The sequence below is a fragment of the Pseudonaja textilis genome, chromosome Z (assembly GCF_049901715.1).
Source record: "Pseudonaja textilis isolate UNSWEBS1 chromosome Z, rPseTex1.2, whole genome shotgun sequence".
NCBI lineage: Eukaryota > Metazoa > Chordata > Lepidosauria > Squamata > Elapidae > Pseudonaja > Pseudonaja textilis.
This window is the reverse complement of record NC_142008.1, coordinates 102,918,940-102,938,067: the sequence shown is the minus strand read 5'-3', so window position 1 is coordinate 102,938,067 and position 19,128 is coordinate 102,918,940. Positions and strand designations below refer to the sequence as shown.

Below are 19,128 nucleotides of genomic sequence, written 5' to 3'. Positions count from 1 at the left end.
GTAGTTGGAGTTCACACTACCAAAAGGAAATTTTATGGATTTGGAAAGAAATCTGATGCCTTGAAAAAATTTAGCAGTGCTGTTCATTGCCACTCCAACCGTAGAATTGGCACTTAAGCAACTACTAGTGCCCCTTGTCTGGATTCCTATCATTCTGTTCTGTGCTGAGAACTATTTTTCTCTTGTTTGAGAGAATACCAGCTTTGACCACACAATGAGACAACTAAGTATCATGCTTTTGTTCTGTGGTGTGGAGCTCACCTTGACTTTTAAGGGTGTTTTTTTTTTTTTTTGCTGTACTTCATGCTTTCACATGGAGCAATGCACATTGTATCTGAAGGCTTGGAGCCCTGTAAAAGAGTAGGGGATGTGCAATTTGTAAAAGCTATATTCGTAGCCAGAGCAAGTGGCTGCCTGAACTGATTGCATTGCTTTTGCAAAATTGAGAATAGTGGATGTAAAGGGAGTGCAATACCATGAAGATACACTGTTATATTCTATGTTTTACAATTATTTCCTGGAGCAGCAGGCTAGATTTCCTGTATATAGCAACATCACATTATAAATGCATTATCTTGCCATTTTTATATTAGCCATCCTACTTATTTTAGTGGTAAAGTCTCGTGCAATATATAATATATTTGCAGTAAGAGATTATGTTTATTTGTTATATATGTATTGATAAAGCTGTATGTTATACATCTTGTACAGCATTTCTCAAGTAGGCAGTAACAAGGACACTTCTGTATGCTGTTTTTGCAGTGAGGATATAATTTTTGCATCTTGTTTTGTGGAGATTCTTTGAGACTTCCAGGGTTTAGTCAGTGTCTCATCCCTGAGTAGTGAGCGAGTAGTATTTGCATTTGCAGTGTGGGGCTTAATGCAGCCAAAATTCTGTGCAGTGTCTTTGGAATTCTGGCCAAAGCAATGCTGTCTTCATTGGCTCTGGCCCATAGATCCTATTGTTATAGAGAGCAGGTGCCTGCTATGTTTGCAGTATCAGGGCTTAGTATAGAGAAGAGGAAGAAGAGAGAATTAGAGCTTGCATGTTGTGCAGACCTGGTACACTACAAATTACCTGCACAAATGATGCTATGTTGGCAATATGTGAGTAACACAGAACCCGTATATTATGCCTTCTGATTTCTTTATGCACTGGTCAATTGAGGATTGCACTGGTCAACAGAATTGGGGATTCCCTTTAACATCTATATGACTCCTAACCTATCATATCATCTCTTTCTTTCACAGTGATTACATCATTAAAGAGAAGACAGTGCTGCTTCAGAAGAAGGACAACGAAGGATTTGGCTTTGTGCTAAGAGGGGCTAAGGGTGAGAGGGGGACTTAAGGTCATCCTTGGAAACTAGGGTGCTCCCTAGCTGTTTTGACTGATTATGCAGAGGGACATGTTTCCACAGTGATTCCCCACCAACTTACAAGCTTAACAGCAATTTTGTATGTCTCTAGGAAAAGCTGATAAAGAATAAATAGTTCCCATTGGAACCATGTCCTTTTCCCTTAGATGTTGTGGAGCTACCAGCAGATGCATCAGGATCAACAGAAATGGGTGCAAAATGTGACATGGAATTTGGTTTTCCAACAAAGGTGTCCAAATAGGTGGTTAGCTAGAACCTTTACTTTTCTCCCAGATAAGAAGTCCAGTGGAGTTCAGTGTTGGATGCTCAAAATGAGAGGACAAAGGAGTTGTGCCTGTGCTCTGAGACAGTAGAAACAGATTTGTATGCTTGACAAAAATTTGATTCAGTTTCCTAGAAGGTTGGTATGACAGAAATCCAAAGGCAGATTCCAAACCTACGCACTTTCTGTGGCTGTAAGTTTTCCCCAGCTTTCCAAGGACTCATTTCCAGATGCATCCTTTCACACCTCTCTCTCTTTACAGCGCAGACCCCAATTGAGGAGTTCACTCCCACACCTGCTTTTCCTGCTCTGCAATACCTGGAATCAGTGGATGAAGGAGGTGTGGCTTGGCGAGCTGGTCTCCGCATGGGTGATTTTCTCATTGAGGTATGGCTTGCCACAATGCTGATACTCCTCTTTGAACTTCTTTATACAAATCTTAGCATTGTTAGAAAATGAACGATGGATTTTCAGTAAGGTAATGTCAGAATGTGGTTGCTGGCCAATATAAAGTCTCATACAGTTTTATGCTGTGTATGTGTTAGAATGGGCATGAATTTAAAAATGCAGAAAGGTTTGCTCTGGTTAAGCTTACAAAGCATTTGGAATTGTCCCAGAATTTGGAAGAGACAACAAAATGTGGCTCTCACAACAAAAGATAATTCCCCAAACAACAGATGGTTCTCATATGAAATGGATGAGGCAGTAGCATACTGGGAGAAAAGTGCCAGGATATTTGAGAAAAGATGAGATTGACTAAGCTTTGATGGATTGGTCAAGTACTGTTGAAAGGTATAACTGATAGAATGGTATTTGAAGGTGTGGGAAATGTAATCACAAGGAAGGAAGTACCATTCAAGAATCCTACATCAATTTCTTTTAGATTCGTACCTGGCCGCTTTGCATGACTGTATAGAGAAATAAAGTTACACCTCTACTTTTGTTTCTTTGTGACTAAATATAGACATGCTGACTGGGGAATTCTGGGAGCTAAAGTCCATTCCTAAGGTTAAGAAATGCTGCTCTTTATAAAAAAGAACAATCCATAGCATTGCAGGTGCTTTCCAGCTCTCAGTGTTTTATGTTTTGACACAGCTATATGGATATGTATCAGTGCTTATTTGGTCAGCTGTATCGGATTCCAAATTTTTAAAAGAATCCTCTCACTCTATTTCCCTGGTGTGGTTTCTCTTTACTTCTCTGAAAGTATACATTTGTATGGTAGCTACTAGTGATGTGGGTTTTTGGAGAGTTATTAATCAGCACATTTTGAAAATTCATGCTTTTCATTACAACCTTCCTACATACTCATGCATGATCCTCTCACCAACAAGAATTGATCAAAAAGAATTCTGTTGGATCAGACATAGAATTTCATTCAATCTACTTCCATCCCTTTCTTTTCTCACAATGTACAATCATTTGTCCTTCTCCCCATAGGAGCTAGTACTAGTGATAGACTGCTCTATAACATGGAAGTTCAAAAGACTTTCACGAATAACAACCTTTGATGAATTTTCCTTCTGTGAATCAGCCTAAAACTTATTTAACATACCGGTAATCTAAACCTAAACTGCTGGTGATTTTGTTAAATTAATCCTATCAATTAATTGCACATTGGGTAAAGTGGTTGCATAGAGTAATTCACTTCATTCTGTAGAGCCATTAGAATACATGGCAAGGAACTAGTTGGAGATGTTAGCAATAACAAGGGCACATGATTAAAAACTGACAACACTGAGGCATTCTTTGCTGTCTCCAAAACTCCACACCCACATGGATAATGTCAGTTTTTGTTTCAGGTAAATGGACAAAATGTGGTAAAAGTTGGTCACAGACAAGTTGTCAATATGATTCGACAAGGGGGCAACAACTTGATGGTGAAAGTTGTCATGGTAACACGGAACCCAGAGATGGAGGAGGCCATGAGGAAGAAAGGTACCATTCTGAGATTATTCTGGTTGCCTTGAGCGGGGAAAAGTTTTTTAATAGGTGTGTATTATCCTGAGGCGGATGGATTTGGAAGCAGGGGAGAGAACTGCTATGCATCCAGAAAGACTTAGGATTAACAATGGCATCTTGCAATATGGTCAGAATTGGGAAAGATTCTTAGCTGGAAGACCATAACTAGCCAACAGAAATAGTAGAGTAGCCTAAAGTACGCCACAGCAAAATAGGTGGCGAAAAATTTAACAAATAAATAACAAATAATGGTATAACTTTTTATATGGCAAATGCCTATATATTTTTGAGGTTTTCTAGATCTGGGGTGCTTAAATCTGGCCCGTTGAGCCAGTCTGGAAATAGCAAAGGACCGACTCTGCTAGCAAAAACGGGGTGAGGGGGGCTGTGGATGACTTCCTACACTACCCTGCCAGCCAAAATGGGGCATGGAGGGGCGCTTGCAACCCTGCACTACGTTTTCGGTTTGGACAGCCTGCAGCACTTTGCTGGCCAAAACTGGGTATGGGGAGCCCATGCATGGCCTCCCCTCACCCCATTTTGGTTGGCTGAGTGCTGCAGGAGGCATCCATTCCTCCTGTCAGCTGTCTTGTGGAAGAGAACTACAATGCTGATCTGGCCCTCAAAGAAATCCAGTTTCATACCCCTGTTCTAGATGGTGAACTTCTTGGACTTAGGAGGCAAGGATGTTTTTCTGCTAATATTTCCCACCTCAAGCATTAAGGTTAATGATTTTACTGGGAGGGTAGGAAGGTTCTTGAGGTGTTAATATGCCTCAGAAAGGGGTAAGATAGCATGCAGGGATATGGGGAACCTGTGGACTTTTATTACAATACCCTTATCTTTCATTATTGACCCATATGGTTGAAGCTGTATATTCAAGTTCAATCACAACTGGAGGGCTATTGGTTGATTCACTGAATCTGCTGTAGAGCTTTTAGTAGCTTTTAAAAAAATATACTGGCCCAGGGCATTTCAGATATTTAACTCTTTAGTGCCATGAAAGCCAGCATGGTGATCTTGGGCAAATCACTTTCTCTCAGCCCAACTCACCTCACACAGTTTTTGTTGTGGAAAAATAGGAGGAGGAAGGTAAGTTGAATGTGTTCATCATCTTGAGTTATTTGTAAAAATAATAAAGGCAGGATACAAATAAATAAAACATTTCTTTAGAGGCAAGCGACTAATTCCTTTAAAGGGATAACGCCTTACTGTTATTCCAGGACTTGATATTTCTATTTTGATTTTAAGCTGCCTTTCTTTCTGGATTGTAGTTTGCTAACAAGTAGTATCTGCATTCTTTGAGAGATGAATAGACTTCATCACCTTTAAGAAGAGTGCCGAGGTGAAAACATGGATTCATATTCACACAGCATAGCAAACCAAGTACATGCATTTACACCACATGCAAAGCTTTTATGCTTTAATGACTAAGCCATGTTGTGTGAATTAACATCATTTGGTGGTTTTGTACTTTAATATATTGCATAAACAAATAAATTTATTCAGGAACCAGGTTAAGTGAGCTTTGTGAACCGAGCCAAGAATTCTTTTCAAAAGAGACAAATGAGTTGTGGGGGAAGTTAGCGGGGGGAGTTGGAGCAAGTTTGGATCAAATCCCAGACCTACTGCTTCGTTTTGTTACTTTAGCTGCGCCACAGCAGACAAGACGATTGCCCCCTCCAGCCATCTCCTTGCGTTCCAAATCTATGACATCGGAGTTGGAGGAAATGGGTAAGGATGCCAGTGAATTGCCATTTTCTGTACCAAAAGTGTGGGGCAGCCTGTCTTCTAGTGCTTTCAGTCCCAAATTGATGATACATACATACATACATACATACATACATACATACATACATACATATATATATATCCATTATAGTCGGGGAGGTTATATCATATTGGACATGCAATATAGTCTGTGAACTTGTATTCTTCTGTAACTTTTGAAAAAAATAATTACGCTTTGATATGGATGCTAATTATAATTTGCCAAAAATAGCGTTGCACCATTTTATAGGATTTCAGGTATGCCTTTGGTTATCTGCAAATGTTAAACTAAACTGGACTAAACATACTGAATATTTTCCATTCAACGTACCTTTATTATTTATTGGAATTAATGCATGCCAAATTTATATATAGCTATATATATATTCCCCACTGCAACTGCAGAATTCAGTGCAATTTCCCCTGGGAAAATGCCCATATTTTCTTGATTCATAAGCCCTTTCGCTACAGGTTAAGTTTACAAAGCTGCCCAGAAGAAGGGAGCAAGGGAATGGAAGCTGTTGCTTTTTTCTCTCATTCAACATGAACACACACTCATACACACACACACCCCAGGAAAAAAGACTAATACGGTGGAGGAACTAGGGAAGGTTTTCAGTGGACTTTCTACTGAGTTTTGGTGGGCATTCTGTCATGACATGCTATATTCAAATTCTGGGAAAAAGTTAGCTTAGCTCAAAGTTCATGAATGTTATTCCTATACATTCTGTCACCACCTAAACACCTTTTCATAGAGAACAGATGCCTCAAAGCATTCAAGAGGACAGGTGCGGTAACCTGAAAATGGTCATATGAATTAATTCTGTTAAGATATCAAAAATTACAGAATAGAAGTAATCTGGATAAATCCGTAAATAAGTCAGTCTAGGCCTCTAGGAAAACCACCTTTGTCATTTGGGGAGTATATTATACCATAATATCCTTTTGAGAAGTTTCACATGGTTTCTTTCATGCTATAGTTTTTTGATAACCCATTTAGAGTCCTGCAGGAACCATTTGAAGGCTCTCCTGTGTAAATGCTGAGCCAGCTTTTTCCCATGTGGTATCTTCCAAATATGCTGGACGGACATTCAACCATTATCTGTGAAGTAGGAGTTTGTTTTGACACATTTATAGGTATTAACTATGGAAGTGTAATTGTGGGGGCAAAGAGAGGGAGATTTCTTTCTTAAAAACATGTAAACTAATCTGGGAGATCTTCCGCATAGGGAGGGTCATGCTATGAGCAGGACAGGAGCAGTATTTTTTTGCTTCTCTTTTGTCACCTTCCTCTTTATTTTTGTTCATCCACTGCTGCCTGGAACTTCCAAACTCTTGGCCTGCCACAGTGGAGAAAGGTGAGCTCCTGCCCCCTTGCCCTCGAGAATTTTGCTCCAGCCATAACAGAAATATTAAGTGGATTTTACACGTACACATTACATACATACTCACACATAGGCCGCTCACTTTTGAAACATTGTTATCTTCCAGTTTGATCATATCTTGGTTCTATCCTTGCCGTCATTAATGCTTTTGGCTTGGGAAAAGAAACAGTTGGAACATGGCCCACAGGAAGTTAGTTTTGCAGTGAGGAAATCTAGAAGTGGTAGAGAAACATTCCAAAGTAATCAGAACATATGTCTAGGTAGACAGTCTAATAAATTTACAATTATTTAAGAGTTTTACATTTTGTTTCTCATTTGGTACACTCTGCAAGCTTTTCTCTTTTTTTTCAACTCCCTCCCAAGTGGCTAAGACTGTTTCTTTTTCTGTACTTGGTTTTATTTTTAATTTAAACTAAGCTTCTGACTAAAACCCTGAATAGCAGGAATCCTAACCTTCTTCCTTAGCAGCAGACCCCTTAAAGCTTCAGTTCCATCTCTCCCGCTACCTATTCTTCCTGCTGTCAGGAAATTTCTGTCAATACTATCAAAATGTAATGGAGCTTTCAGACCTCCTTCCCAGTTATCTGGCCTGCCCAACTGAAGGTGCTAATTTTTTCCCCCTCTTGCTATCTCCTTCCCGTCATTCAGTCTCCCCTTGGAAGAAGAAAACAGGTGAGTGTCACACATTTCCCACCACTCCACACGCACCCTGACCCACCCGCCTCTCTCTCTCATTAACTCCTACACCCAACCCTGCTCCGTACACTTCCCTGCCCCATGCTCTTATCCATTGCTGCCACCCACTTCCATGCACACACAGCTCCAGAAGGAGGTTTTCTGTGACACGTCATCACCAGTCTGCATCTCGCACTCCCACTATCCTTCCCTCCTGTCGTCTCTACAGATTACGAGCCAGCGATGGGCACTGATAAGAAGCGGACTGTCTATCAGATGGCTTTGAGTGAGTCGCAAACATATCTTAGCACAGTAACCTGTACATGGAAAGGGCAGGGGAGGAGATATCTGTAGTGCTCTTCTTGGGGAACGTACCCTTAGAATCTGGGGTGGATGCTCACAAAAAGCTTCAATCTGTTCACCTGTATTAGATGTACGTGTCGTTTTAGTATCTGGTGACCATTTATATTCAGTTATTATTGCAGGCCAAGCAAGGATCAGTAACTTTTTAAAGTACGAGTGATTCCTGTGTGGTGTCATGCAGTGTCACAAGGGCCAAAATGCTACCCTAAATCTAAAGAGATTTCTTAAGAGATTTTTCAATATAGGCTGTCTCATAAGAGTTTAGTCGTTTTTATTTTTTAAATAATTCATTTTGAAAGCCAGTGCCTTGTAGTGCTGTCACGGGCACTCTGTTGAAGTACAATAAAACACACTTCAAGGCATTATAGGTCAAATGGTAGATCGAAGAGGCCTGTATGGAACAAACAATTTGATGTCACGATTGCCCCTCTTGTGGTTAAAGAAGAGAATCCATAAGGGCTGAAATTCCTGTATGCCTTCTTCCCCAGCACAGCTTTCATCAAGATCCCGGGAGAACAGGAAACAGTTAATTCCTCTCCCCTTCCTTCAATGATCCTTATTATAGTCTTACTGGGAGAGCTTTACTGTTCTCTTTGCAGCTATCTCAAGTGCAGTTGAAATGGTCATTAACATCTGTTTCAGTTATCCTTGCTCAAGGGAAGAAAAAGAGACACCAGTTCCTAGTGATACCAATTCCATGCATTCGTGTATAATCCACTGCCCACTCTCTGATACTCCAAGTAGTCTTCTGGCTGGAAAAAAAAAATAGATTGAAAGATAAGATGATGCGGCTGAGTTCATGCATTGTACTAACCCATGGACTGTTAAATAAATCACAGTAATCAGATTCTTACTACTTGCTATGAAACGAGGCTACATTTGGCTTTGGAGTCGATTGCCTAAGAGTAACATACCGAAAAAGCAGGTCAATTGAGGACACAGCCTAAATTTGATTTATTACTGGCTTTAGATGCTCATACGGACTGTAATAATGCTAGAGAGCAAGCACCCTTTGGTTCAGTCCATGGAGCTAAGGACTGTTTGGAGCTCTGTTTACCAGGGATTGCAGTATTACATTTTCTGTACAAAAATGCAGCCCAAAATATCTGAACCCCAATGGCAACACCTACGCCACCACTGCAAGCAGTCCCCTACATTGCTTGCCATTTCCCAAGAACAAGTTTGAAAAACACAATGGGAACCAGGCAGGGAGCGTTCCTTGATATGGCAACACTACAAATGCATTTGAGCATTATAGGTAAAAATGCACTTTTTTTTTTCCAAAGATTCTCAGAGAGGACTTGGGGGAAAATAAAAGATAATTGCAAAGCGGACTGACAGGAAATGTGTTCATCACTGGAACTTTCTAGAACACAGTATTTTTTATAGCAGGCACAATTCTTTCTTCTATAAATACTTGCAAGATGGAAGCCTTATTTGGCAAGATGTTAGAATGGTTTGGCCACATGTAGAGCTTCTTTCATCAGATATGTCAATTGTGTCCATGTAATATCTGTCATCCTGTACTAGGAATATTTATGGTCTATTTTATCTGTTCATTTGGACTACAAACTAAATTTCTAATACTGTAATCCTTTTTATTTATACCAGGGATGGGTGGCATGTTGGAGGCCACACCATTTTCCCATTAACATTTCAGGAACCAAAAAGGTGAATGAGTCTGGGACACCTCTCCCCCACATCTTCTACCTTAAATGTCCTTGAGTGTTCTCTTTCATTCTTGTACATCCATTCTGTTGTATGCTTTTGTACATACAATGTGGGATTGCTGAAGAGAACAGAGAGCTTTTAACCTGACCCTCCTTCCTTCCTTCACTTCCCAGATCACCATGTTCTCTACTGCTAATAGCTGTTAGTAAACAGCTATTTTTTCCTGCAAGTATTCAGAGGTGAATGCAAATAGTCTTCTTCCATGAATCCATGAGGGCTCCAGGAAGCAATGATTTGTTCCTCTGCTACCTACCCTACAGCTGATAATTTGGTTAGCAAAGGAAGGCGAGTAGAGCTTCATAGAGAGAGCCACTCATAGCCCTAATTTTACTAAACAATGGTTGAGACAAACAGCCTTGTTTGTTTAGCCCCTAATTTAAATTTAGCCAGATTTTTTTAAACTTATCCAGATCTTGAATATGTACTTTTTCCTTCAATGTTTAAAATATATCAATCAGGACTTGGGGGTTCTAATAATTATAAATAATAACAGATCACATGGGAGTGAAGTCTGCTTACTTCACATAGATTTAAATTTTTAGATAGAGAAAAGGAACCAAAGTTGTATAGAGTCTATTAAGTAGCAGCTTAAAAAAGGAGGACTGACAATTAAAGCGCTGGCTATAATGCCCTCTTATGATGACTTTCCTCTTTTTTGCAGATAAATTAGATGAGATTCTGGCAGCAGCTCAACAGACAATTAGTGTTGGGGATGGGTGTGGAAGTGGAGGGCTTCCTTCCTTGGGGAAGACACGGGGCACTGCAAAGAATTATTTTTCCTCTGAGGTAAGATGGACACTCAAGCGGTACCCTGTGGAAGATACCGGGTTTTCACTGGGCCATGAGGTGTTTTCTATTGGAGGGTGGGGGTGAGAATGGTTACGCCATTTTGAAAATGGTTCGGAGGGTTGCTTTATATTTAAGCAGGTATCTTTATAATTTAATTTATAAATTATATTTCAATAATATAATTTAATGCAGCAGATTCTTAGGTTGTGTAGAAGCTGAAAAAAACTGGGCATACTTAAATAGGAGAAGGTTATTTGTACATGTGAAGTCCAAAGCATTCCTGAATCATATTTCAGGCATTTAATTATCTGCTGTCTGTCTTACTCAAGAACATGGATCTGAAAAAGATGTGATCTTGGGTTGTGTTGAGTTTTTTTAATTGCTTTGAAATTCTGCTATGATGAGTGAAAAAATAGAGCTAAGACACATTACTTTTAGCAGTTGCTTGTATTTTTCTTTTCTTCAGAGCAAAGGTTTAAATTTCAAATCAAACACTTTTTAAAAAAAAAATATTTTAAATTTAATATAACATACACAGCCCTGTAAAATTTGAGGGGATTGTTAGTTTGCTCCTTAGGCATTTTTTCTCCAATTTTTTTTTCACGCTTGTTTGGCAGCACTGTCACCTACTACTACCTGTTTTGCTGCTCCCACAGTTCCTTTTCTACCGTGGCTTGTCCCCTTTTTCTTCTCATTTTGTCAATCTATTGATTAAAAATCAAGAGAGGAAGGCGTGCATTATGTTAAATATATATCTTCAACTTATAAGCTCCAGGCACTGAACCATCAAGTAATATCTCTTGAGGGCACTCAACCAAAGGAGGTATTGTGTGACAACAGGACAGATTTCTCAGGTTGCCTTCTTAGGTATGTACCCATAAAGATTAGTTCAGCTTGCTGACACTTATTTTTAGTTCTTTAAAATGTTTTGCTGTTGCGGTTTTTACAGGAAACTCTTCTCTGATTTCTGAGCATTGAGACTTATATGTATATGCCTAAGTACATAGATAGGCATACACTGACATTTTGTGGCAAATAAATCAGTGTCAGTTCTTAGCGACCATATAGACAGTGTTTTTCTCCATAACAATGTGCCTCTAACTTGGTTTTTTATGTCTTGCAAAAATGCATCCATTTCCACTGTCATTATTCCATCCACCTTGCTGCTGGCTATCTCCTTCTTTTCTTTCCTTCCACCTTTCCCAGCATTAGAGCCTTCTCCAGGGAACTAGAACTTTACATAATATGTTTGAAGTAGAATGATTTGAGCCTGCCTCGAGTGAGAACACTGGGTTGATTTGCTTGATCATCTATTTGTCTTGACTTCTTGGCAGTCCATAATGTTCCCTCCAGTAGCAAATTTTAAAAAGTCGGTATTCTTTCTATTCTCTTTCTTCAAGGGCCAATTTTTGCATCCATAGAGTATCACAGGGAATATCATGGCTTGTATCATTCTGATCTTTGTATGGGTGTAGACACAACAAATTATTTAAATATATTTTCCTATACACTCGTAAATAAATAATTCCTCAAACTAAGTGTACCAGGCAACTGAATAAAGCTTTGTGGATACATGCCAAATGAGCAAGAGAAGGTCTGCCCGTTGCCATCCATTGTTATTATTGTTTGAATGCCCTTGGAAGCAGCCTCTGATCAGGTGCTGCCACTTAATACCGACTCTACATTTTGAGGAATTCTTTAATCGCAAATGCTATGATGCAGTAGTGGTTTTTAATGTCACTGGGCCTCTGAAAAGGATCTGTGCTGGGTTGAAAAAAGCTCAGCTAGACTCCATTGAACATAGAATTAGGTAGGATGTCAGTGATTTTGCCTTGTCTTAAAAAGCAGTTTGTATTTCTAACATGGATTACTTCAGATGTTGAATTGACTATAATTGGAAAGGTATGCGAGAAGTTGCTGTTAGAGAGAGGCAGAGTTTTGTGCATGCCAGTCAAAATTGTGCAATATCTGCAAGAGCAAAGCTGGGGGTTAGGACTGATTGCTTTTAATTGTTCAGGTCCAAACTCTTGTTAATATCTGAAAGTATTTCAACTTGGAGCTTCTGTTAGCCATTTATATTATGCCAAAAAGGTACCAAAATGCCCTTTAATTTTAGAAAGAGATTGTTTGGTACTGCAGCCTGTATTCATGAGAAAGTTGTGAGGTCTAGTTCAATTCTCCAAATTAGAATCTTTTTTAGATGGAAGATTGACTATTTAAGGGGAGGGAGGGAGGGAGATTAAATTCAGTAACTGTTAGCCCATTGAACTACCTTTGTTGTAGAGAATTCGTGTTCAGATCTCTATTCAATCACAAAATGTATTTTGTGGACCTCTGTTACTCACATTCTCTTAGTCAAGTTTGCTTCAACAACCTGCTATAAAAGTAAGATAGAGAAGAGGAGAACATATACAAAACTCTTGACATCTTGGAAAGGATGTTATAAATATGTAAATTAGTTGTTAATGTTAGTAAGCAATGCTAATAAAGTAAGAATTGTTGACCTTATTTGAAAGCATTTATTGCAATGATTTTATATTGGGGATGTGTAAGAAAACATAGCACTATATTCATTCTTCTAATGACAGTGCTCTGATTGAAGAGTTTAGCCATTGTTTCCAAATGGGCTTTACTACTCTTCTTTTCTTTTTCTTTTCTTTTTTTTGAGATTGGCATCCAGGGAGTGGGCAAGGATTATGTCTGCAACATTGGACAATTGAATTCACTACTATTAAAAGAAATTATGAGCACGGCATTTCCTAATTCCCATAAATATTTTATCATTTCATCTTACCAGTTCTTGGCTTTCTTTTCTCTTGTTTTTTTTTTCTTTTTGTTTCAGCCCAGTTTTGAACAACACCGTCTGGGTCAGGCCAGTTATGAGCGTCCATCATACTTACCAAGTAGCCATCCCCCTGGCATGATGCTTCGCCAGAAATCTATTGGTGAGATTGGGTGTGGAGGGTATGAATAAGAACTACATTTGAGCTTGGAAAAGAAATTTAGGAAGACTTATAAGATCTTTTCGCCTGCCACAGGCATTCTCCCTTTCTTATTTGTCTGATTTAACCGTATTTCATCTACTGCCAATTTCCTGGAACTTCCTTTTTGGGAAGCGGTTGGCGGGGGGAGGGGGTTAGTAGCCAGAGTCCTTTCAGTGTGGAGGACAGATTGCCTGACATTTTCCCCCTTGCAATGAGTGGGCTTATTTGTACTGAGCTGTGTGCTTATTAGGCCTTGCAGGAACCTAGAACTCAGGAAATTAGTCTCTTCCTAAAGGTTTGGTGTCCATGGAGCCCTCTCAGACAGAAGCTAGACCATATGACACTGGTTTTGATAATGAAAAAAAAAGTCTGTGGTCACTGGTTTTGCAGAAACAGGGCTTCCTAGAAAATCAGCAGCTCTAACTTCATTAAGCTGGTAGTCATTTTCCTCAGAAACACTGACATCACTACAGAAGAGAAGAAAGGGAAAAAAATTTTCTTTGCCTATGGATTCATGAACATGTGTAAGTTGTACGTATGTTTGATGGAGACCCACTAACCAATTCCCATTCTGTGGCCAGAGTGAGCCAAAAAAAAAATGTGCTGCTGCTCCAGTCCAATTAAGCATGGCCATTTATCTAAGAAACAGCAATTTTCACAGAATAGTCTTAACTATTTATCATCTGGTGGGTTAGCATGAAAAACATTTTTATGGCTTGGGGACAATAACAATCAGTAAAAGAAAACATTCCTATGGGATTAGATTATAGTAAATGTGAAATATGCCAATATCACATCCAAATAAATAAGGAAGAGCTGAGAAAGGAGAGAAGAAATAACCTCTGCTAGCTGGATGCAGTGATGGTAACATTCCTTCCCTCTGCAGGAGCAGCTGAGGATGAGAAGCCCTACCTCGCTCCCCCTGTTATGAAATTCAGCCGCAGCCTTTCGGTCCCTGGTTCCGAAGACATTCCCCCACCTCCAACCACCTCCCCTCCTGATCCACCATACAGCAGTACGTCACCCTCTGCATCTGGCCGAGTTACTCCCTCAGCCCGCTCCACCTTCAATCCCAGCACTGAGGCCAAGCTGTACTCCACTTCTCTTCATCAGGAGCCACCGTATGAGCCACCTTCTCGTGTCCGTGACAAAATGTCTCTTTACCGCCAAGAGTCTGAGCAAGGAGCTGAAGGGTCCACAGCACGTGGGTGGAGGGGCCACACCCCTGACCTGCGGTATTATAATTTGCCTCCTCGGGCAACCAGCACCGCCATGTATGTTCCCACCAAGCCCATGCGCCGCAAAGGTCCACTGGTCAAGCAGACCAAAGTGGAGGATGAGCAGCGCCAGCAGCAGGGTACCCCTTCTTCCCAGATGCAAGCATCATCTTTACCATCTCAGTCATCCACACAGTCCGAAAAAAGCTCCATCCCAATACCCACCATCATAATTAAAGCTCCTTCAACCAGTAGCAGTGGGCGTAGTAGCCAGGGAAGCAGCATGGAGGCAGAGACTCAACCAGAGCCCGTGGTGCCTGTCCCATCACTCCAGCTTCATAACAGCATGGATTTCACCAGTCAGTTTGGAGCAGCCCTAGTTGGGGCAGCCCGACGAGACCGTGAATGGTACAGTGAGGCTCGCCGCAAGTCTGCCCTCTTCCTCTCCACTGAGCAACCAGATGATGAGTCCCAGCAGATGTCTGTTCCCCGTCTCCGCCATTCCAAATCCATCGACGAAGGTATGTTTTCCAGTGAGCCATACATTCAGCTAAACATGGCTTCTGGCTTTGGCAGTGGGAGTGGGAGCAGCCCTAGTTATCTTCAGTCTCGCAGCGCTAAAACATATGGAGCCAGCACTACCAGTGCCTTCACTTCTGTGTGTTCAAGTTTCTTGCCACAGCTCCAGCCCCATTCAACTCCTCTCATTCACCCACTGACCGGCAAGATTTTAGATCCTGGATCCCCCTTGGGACTTGCTTTAGTCGCACGTGAGCGGGCTTTAAAGGAGTCTCAGTCTCAGCAAGAGAGCCGCGAAGAGAGGCACTCGCGCCCATCCTCTCCCCGGTTTGGGGAGGTGCCCCTAAAACTCCCGAGTCCCCCAGCAGTTCCATCTTGCGCCTCTGGGAGACATCAGAGCAGCAGACTCATCACCAGCTGTCTGCATCATCGCGGAAGGAGCAGGAGGGCCCCCAACCTGAGCAGCAGCCCCCTCCCACCTCAGCTAGATCAACTCCTTGGGAAAAACGGCCTGAAGAAGGAGAGAAGCTGGAGCTACATGTGCGTTTTGTGGAGAACTGCCGCCCAGCAGAAGAGGAAGAGGAGGAGGAGGAGGAGAGCAGCCAGGAGAGTGGGAAAGTTGAAGTGGCCGCTCCACCAGTGGAGCGGGTGGCAGAAGAGAATGGGCTCCCGCTGTTGGTGCTGCCCCCACCTGCCCCTTCCATTGACGTGGATGATGAATTTGTCTTCTCAGAGCCACTTCCTCCACCCCTTGAGTTCTCCAATAGCTTTGATAAACCTGAATCTCCCCCCAAAGCTGCTAGTGAACTGCCCCCGGCAATAGCCCCTCCGGCTGCTCCCTCTGCCCCTGCCACCTTAGATTCTACAGCATCCAGCCTCACCTCCTATGACAGCGAGGTGGCCACCTTGACCCAAGCTGGTACAGCAGAAACCAAGGAATCTCCTCATGTCAACTTCTCTTCTGTTGTCTCATCCATTGCCATCCCAGCAGCAGAAGCACCTGAAGCAGTAACCGATTCAGGAATTGAGGAGGTGGACAGTCGAAGTAGCAGTGATCATCACTTAGAGACTATCAGCAGCGTCTCAACACTGTCCAGCATGTCTGGGGAGGGCACAGAACTCTTGGACACTTACATCACCTACTTGGATGGTCAGGCTTTTGGGGGGAGCAGCAGCAGCGGTAGTGGCGTAGGTGGTGGCGGTGGTGGAAGCATAGACAAGAGTCCACTGCAGACCAAACTACGCTCCCGGCCGTTTCCAGGCCGCTTGCCAGTGGCTACCCCTACCAGCTCCACCATCTCAGTTTCAGCATGTACTGAAAACATGTTTGCCCTCACACCTGCTCCTCCCTACCACCAGCAGCCGGCAGCTGTTGAGCCTGGCAAAGAGCTGCCGCAGAAATCTCCACTGCCGTGGGAAGAGCCTAAGGCATCGGCCATGTCTACCGTGAAAGCTAGCATCATTAGTGAGCTGAGCACCAAGTTGCAGCAGATGGGCGGGGTGTCGTGGTCACGACCACCTGATGCTGTGGCTCCTTTTGGTTCCGAGAGACCCAGCTCCCTGCAGAGGCAAAGGTATTAGTCGACTGGAGCAGGAGGAGGAGGAGGAGGAACAGGAAGCAGGAAGCCAGCCCCGTGCATGCTGCATCTCGTGTTTCAGTTGGGTTTGTCTCCTTTTCTCATTCTCCCGTCAGTGCTTGCTTGGTTATGATTTCTGTTGTTTTCTGTTTGCTTTTTTTTGATTACCATTACATCATTTGATATGCTGGCAGCACAAGGCAAGATTGTGCCACATGCAAAGCAATTCATACTTCATGTCCAAATAGCAGTGCCTACTTATGGTACTTCATACATACGTTTGGTGTACAACTCTGGCTTACAGCTATGTGCACATGCTGAACAATTCGTGCATTTCTCTGGTTGCTGTTATGCACAGGACAGTATAGATTTCGAGCTCTTAGGCATACATGGCCATTATGGGCACGATCAAGCACTCATGTCCAAAATGGCTTGATTACCAATGCATGTGTGTATTTATAAAGTCCCCCTATATGTATGTGTTCACAGCTTTTTTATTGTCTGCACATGGACATACTTAGGCAAAGGTGCCTTCTGACAGACGATAAGGATTTCACCCAAATGTTAGGTTTTGGAATTTGCAAGGTGCTAAGTCTCTACAGATAATGAAGTCACAAACTCTGTGGCAGGGGTGTCAAACTCGATTTCATTGAGGGCTGCATCAGGATTAGGTTTGACCTCAGGGGGCCAAGGTGGGCGTGGCCAGGATGGGTGGGGTCAGCTTGATGTCCCTTGTGTTGGGGACACCTCTGATGGTCCGAGTGCTCTGCCAGCGAAAACAATATCCCGAGCTCTGTTTTCGGCTGCGATGGCCTCCTGCAACCCTCTGCCAGTGAAAATGGAGTTCCATTTTCACTGGCAGAGGCACTGCGGTCCTTCACTGTTTCCAGGGTAGTCCCTCAGGCTGGATCCGGCCCCTGGGTCTTCAGTTTGACACACCTGCTCTATGGCATACCCTTAAAAAAAAACTCTAACTATATAGCATTAAAAAACTCTAGATATGAAGAAATGTGCCAGGAATCTTTCAGTTAAATAGAAATCACTTTTGTATTTGTATACTTTTAAAAAGGTAAAATGAATTCTATGGTTCAGTCATTTACATTACTGAAGGGAAAAAATATTATGCCCGATACTGGTAGTCTTTGACTTACAATTGTGATTGAGACTTGGAATAACAGTCATAAATTGTGCCAGTGGTTAAGCAGGTACTTGATCAACTTTATTCTATGCTTTATTTTTATTTGCAACAATCATTAAACGAATGTGGTTGTTAAATGAACCATTGTTCACAATGGGCTTTTTTTTTTTTTGCCAGAAGTAAATGCTGGATTGTGGTGAAAATAAATAAATAAATAATAAAAATGCAATCATGTGACCGTTAGATGCTACAAACAGTGGCAAATGAAGGCCACTTATCAAGTGCCTAAAATGCAGTCATGTAGGATCTGCAGGGAAGTGGAAGATGGACATCAGAACTTAGCATTGGATTGTAAATACTTTTTGGGAGGAAGGAGTCCATCATAATTTCAAACAGTTGCTAAGTGAGGATTACCTGTGATTCCTTTTGGAGATTTCTTGTGAAAGTCACTTTGTGTCGAAGATAGAAATGGAAAATAAGTTTGGGATTTTCATTTTAAAGGCAGCTCCTTGTGCCACCATAACTTTGTGATAATATGCAAAACTTTTTTCCAAATTCCTGATTTCTTGAAAGATTGGTCAGGTATGCCAAAACTTGCAGGTTCTTGAGCATCAAAACTGAAAGTAATCCATTGTCCACAAATCACCTTTGTTTTCTGTGCATATGTAACTTAGACAACATATTGCAATCTTGAGCAGTTTTATGCATAGCTGCATTAGCTGTAGGTGGATCAGAAGATATGCGGGCTTTGTGCTACAAACAAACATTTGCATGCATGTGCCAGTAGTGGCAAGGTTTTCTTCTTGGAGGTGAGATCTGTGTCAGAAGATGATTTCCAGTGTGGTGGTTTTCACATTTGTTTGGGAGGAATATTAACTTGTAAAAACAAAAATCTATCCACCTCAGCTGGTGGGATGGAGTTCAATTAAGTTGTGAAATTCAACTCCCAAATTCTGGAAGTTCCTCTTAACCGTAAAGGTCCAAGATTAGGATATGAGGATACTATGTCTCCTTACTTCTGTTCCCCAGTAGTTAATATTTAGTGCTGTTTAGCCAGTGTGACTCATAGCCTTTTCTAGCCTTACACTTCAGGGATTTGCCTCATACCCTTTAAGGCAGTCGAAATGGATATCTTTTGTCTTACGGAGTTTCACAAGTTAATGCCATTCCACCATATATGCCTGCTGAATCCTCTTTCATGCTTGCCACGAAACTTGCATTGCAAAGGATTAGACCACATTCTAAAGTGTACTTCCATCCATTCCAGGTCTGAATTTGGCCAGGTATTGTCATCAGAACCAACTCAGTGTTTCATGCGAGATATTTTACTTTCACCTTCCTCTTTACTCGGAACGCTCAGTGAGCCCAATAGTCCAC

The 19,128-nt window shown here is 41.7% G+C and overlaps 1 protein-coding gene across 1 annotated transcript in view; it reads left to right on the top strand.

Annotated features, from left to right (window-relative positions):
• The window catches only part of SHANK1 (SH3 and multiple ankyrin repeat domains 1), a 97,817-nt gene that overhangs the window by 69,131 nt on the left and 9,558 nt on the right, over positions 1-19,128 (top strand). The window contains 9 exon segments of the mRNA XM_087915801.1: positions 1,252-1,334; positions 1,904-2,028; positions 3,444-3,579; positions 5,254-5,337; positions 7,663-7,719; positions 10,189-10,313; positions 13,159-13,261; positions 14,187-15,373; positions 15,376-16,610. Of these exon segments, the coding sequence (XP_087771927.1) occupies positions 1,252-1,334; positions 1,904-2,028; positions 3,444-3,579; positions 5,254-5,337; positions 7,663-7,719; positions 10,189-10,313; positions 13,159-13,261; positions 14,187-15,373; positions 15,376-16,610 (3,135 nt within the window).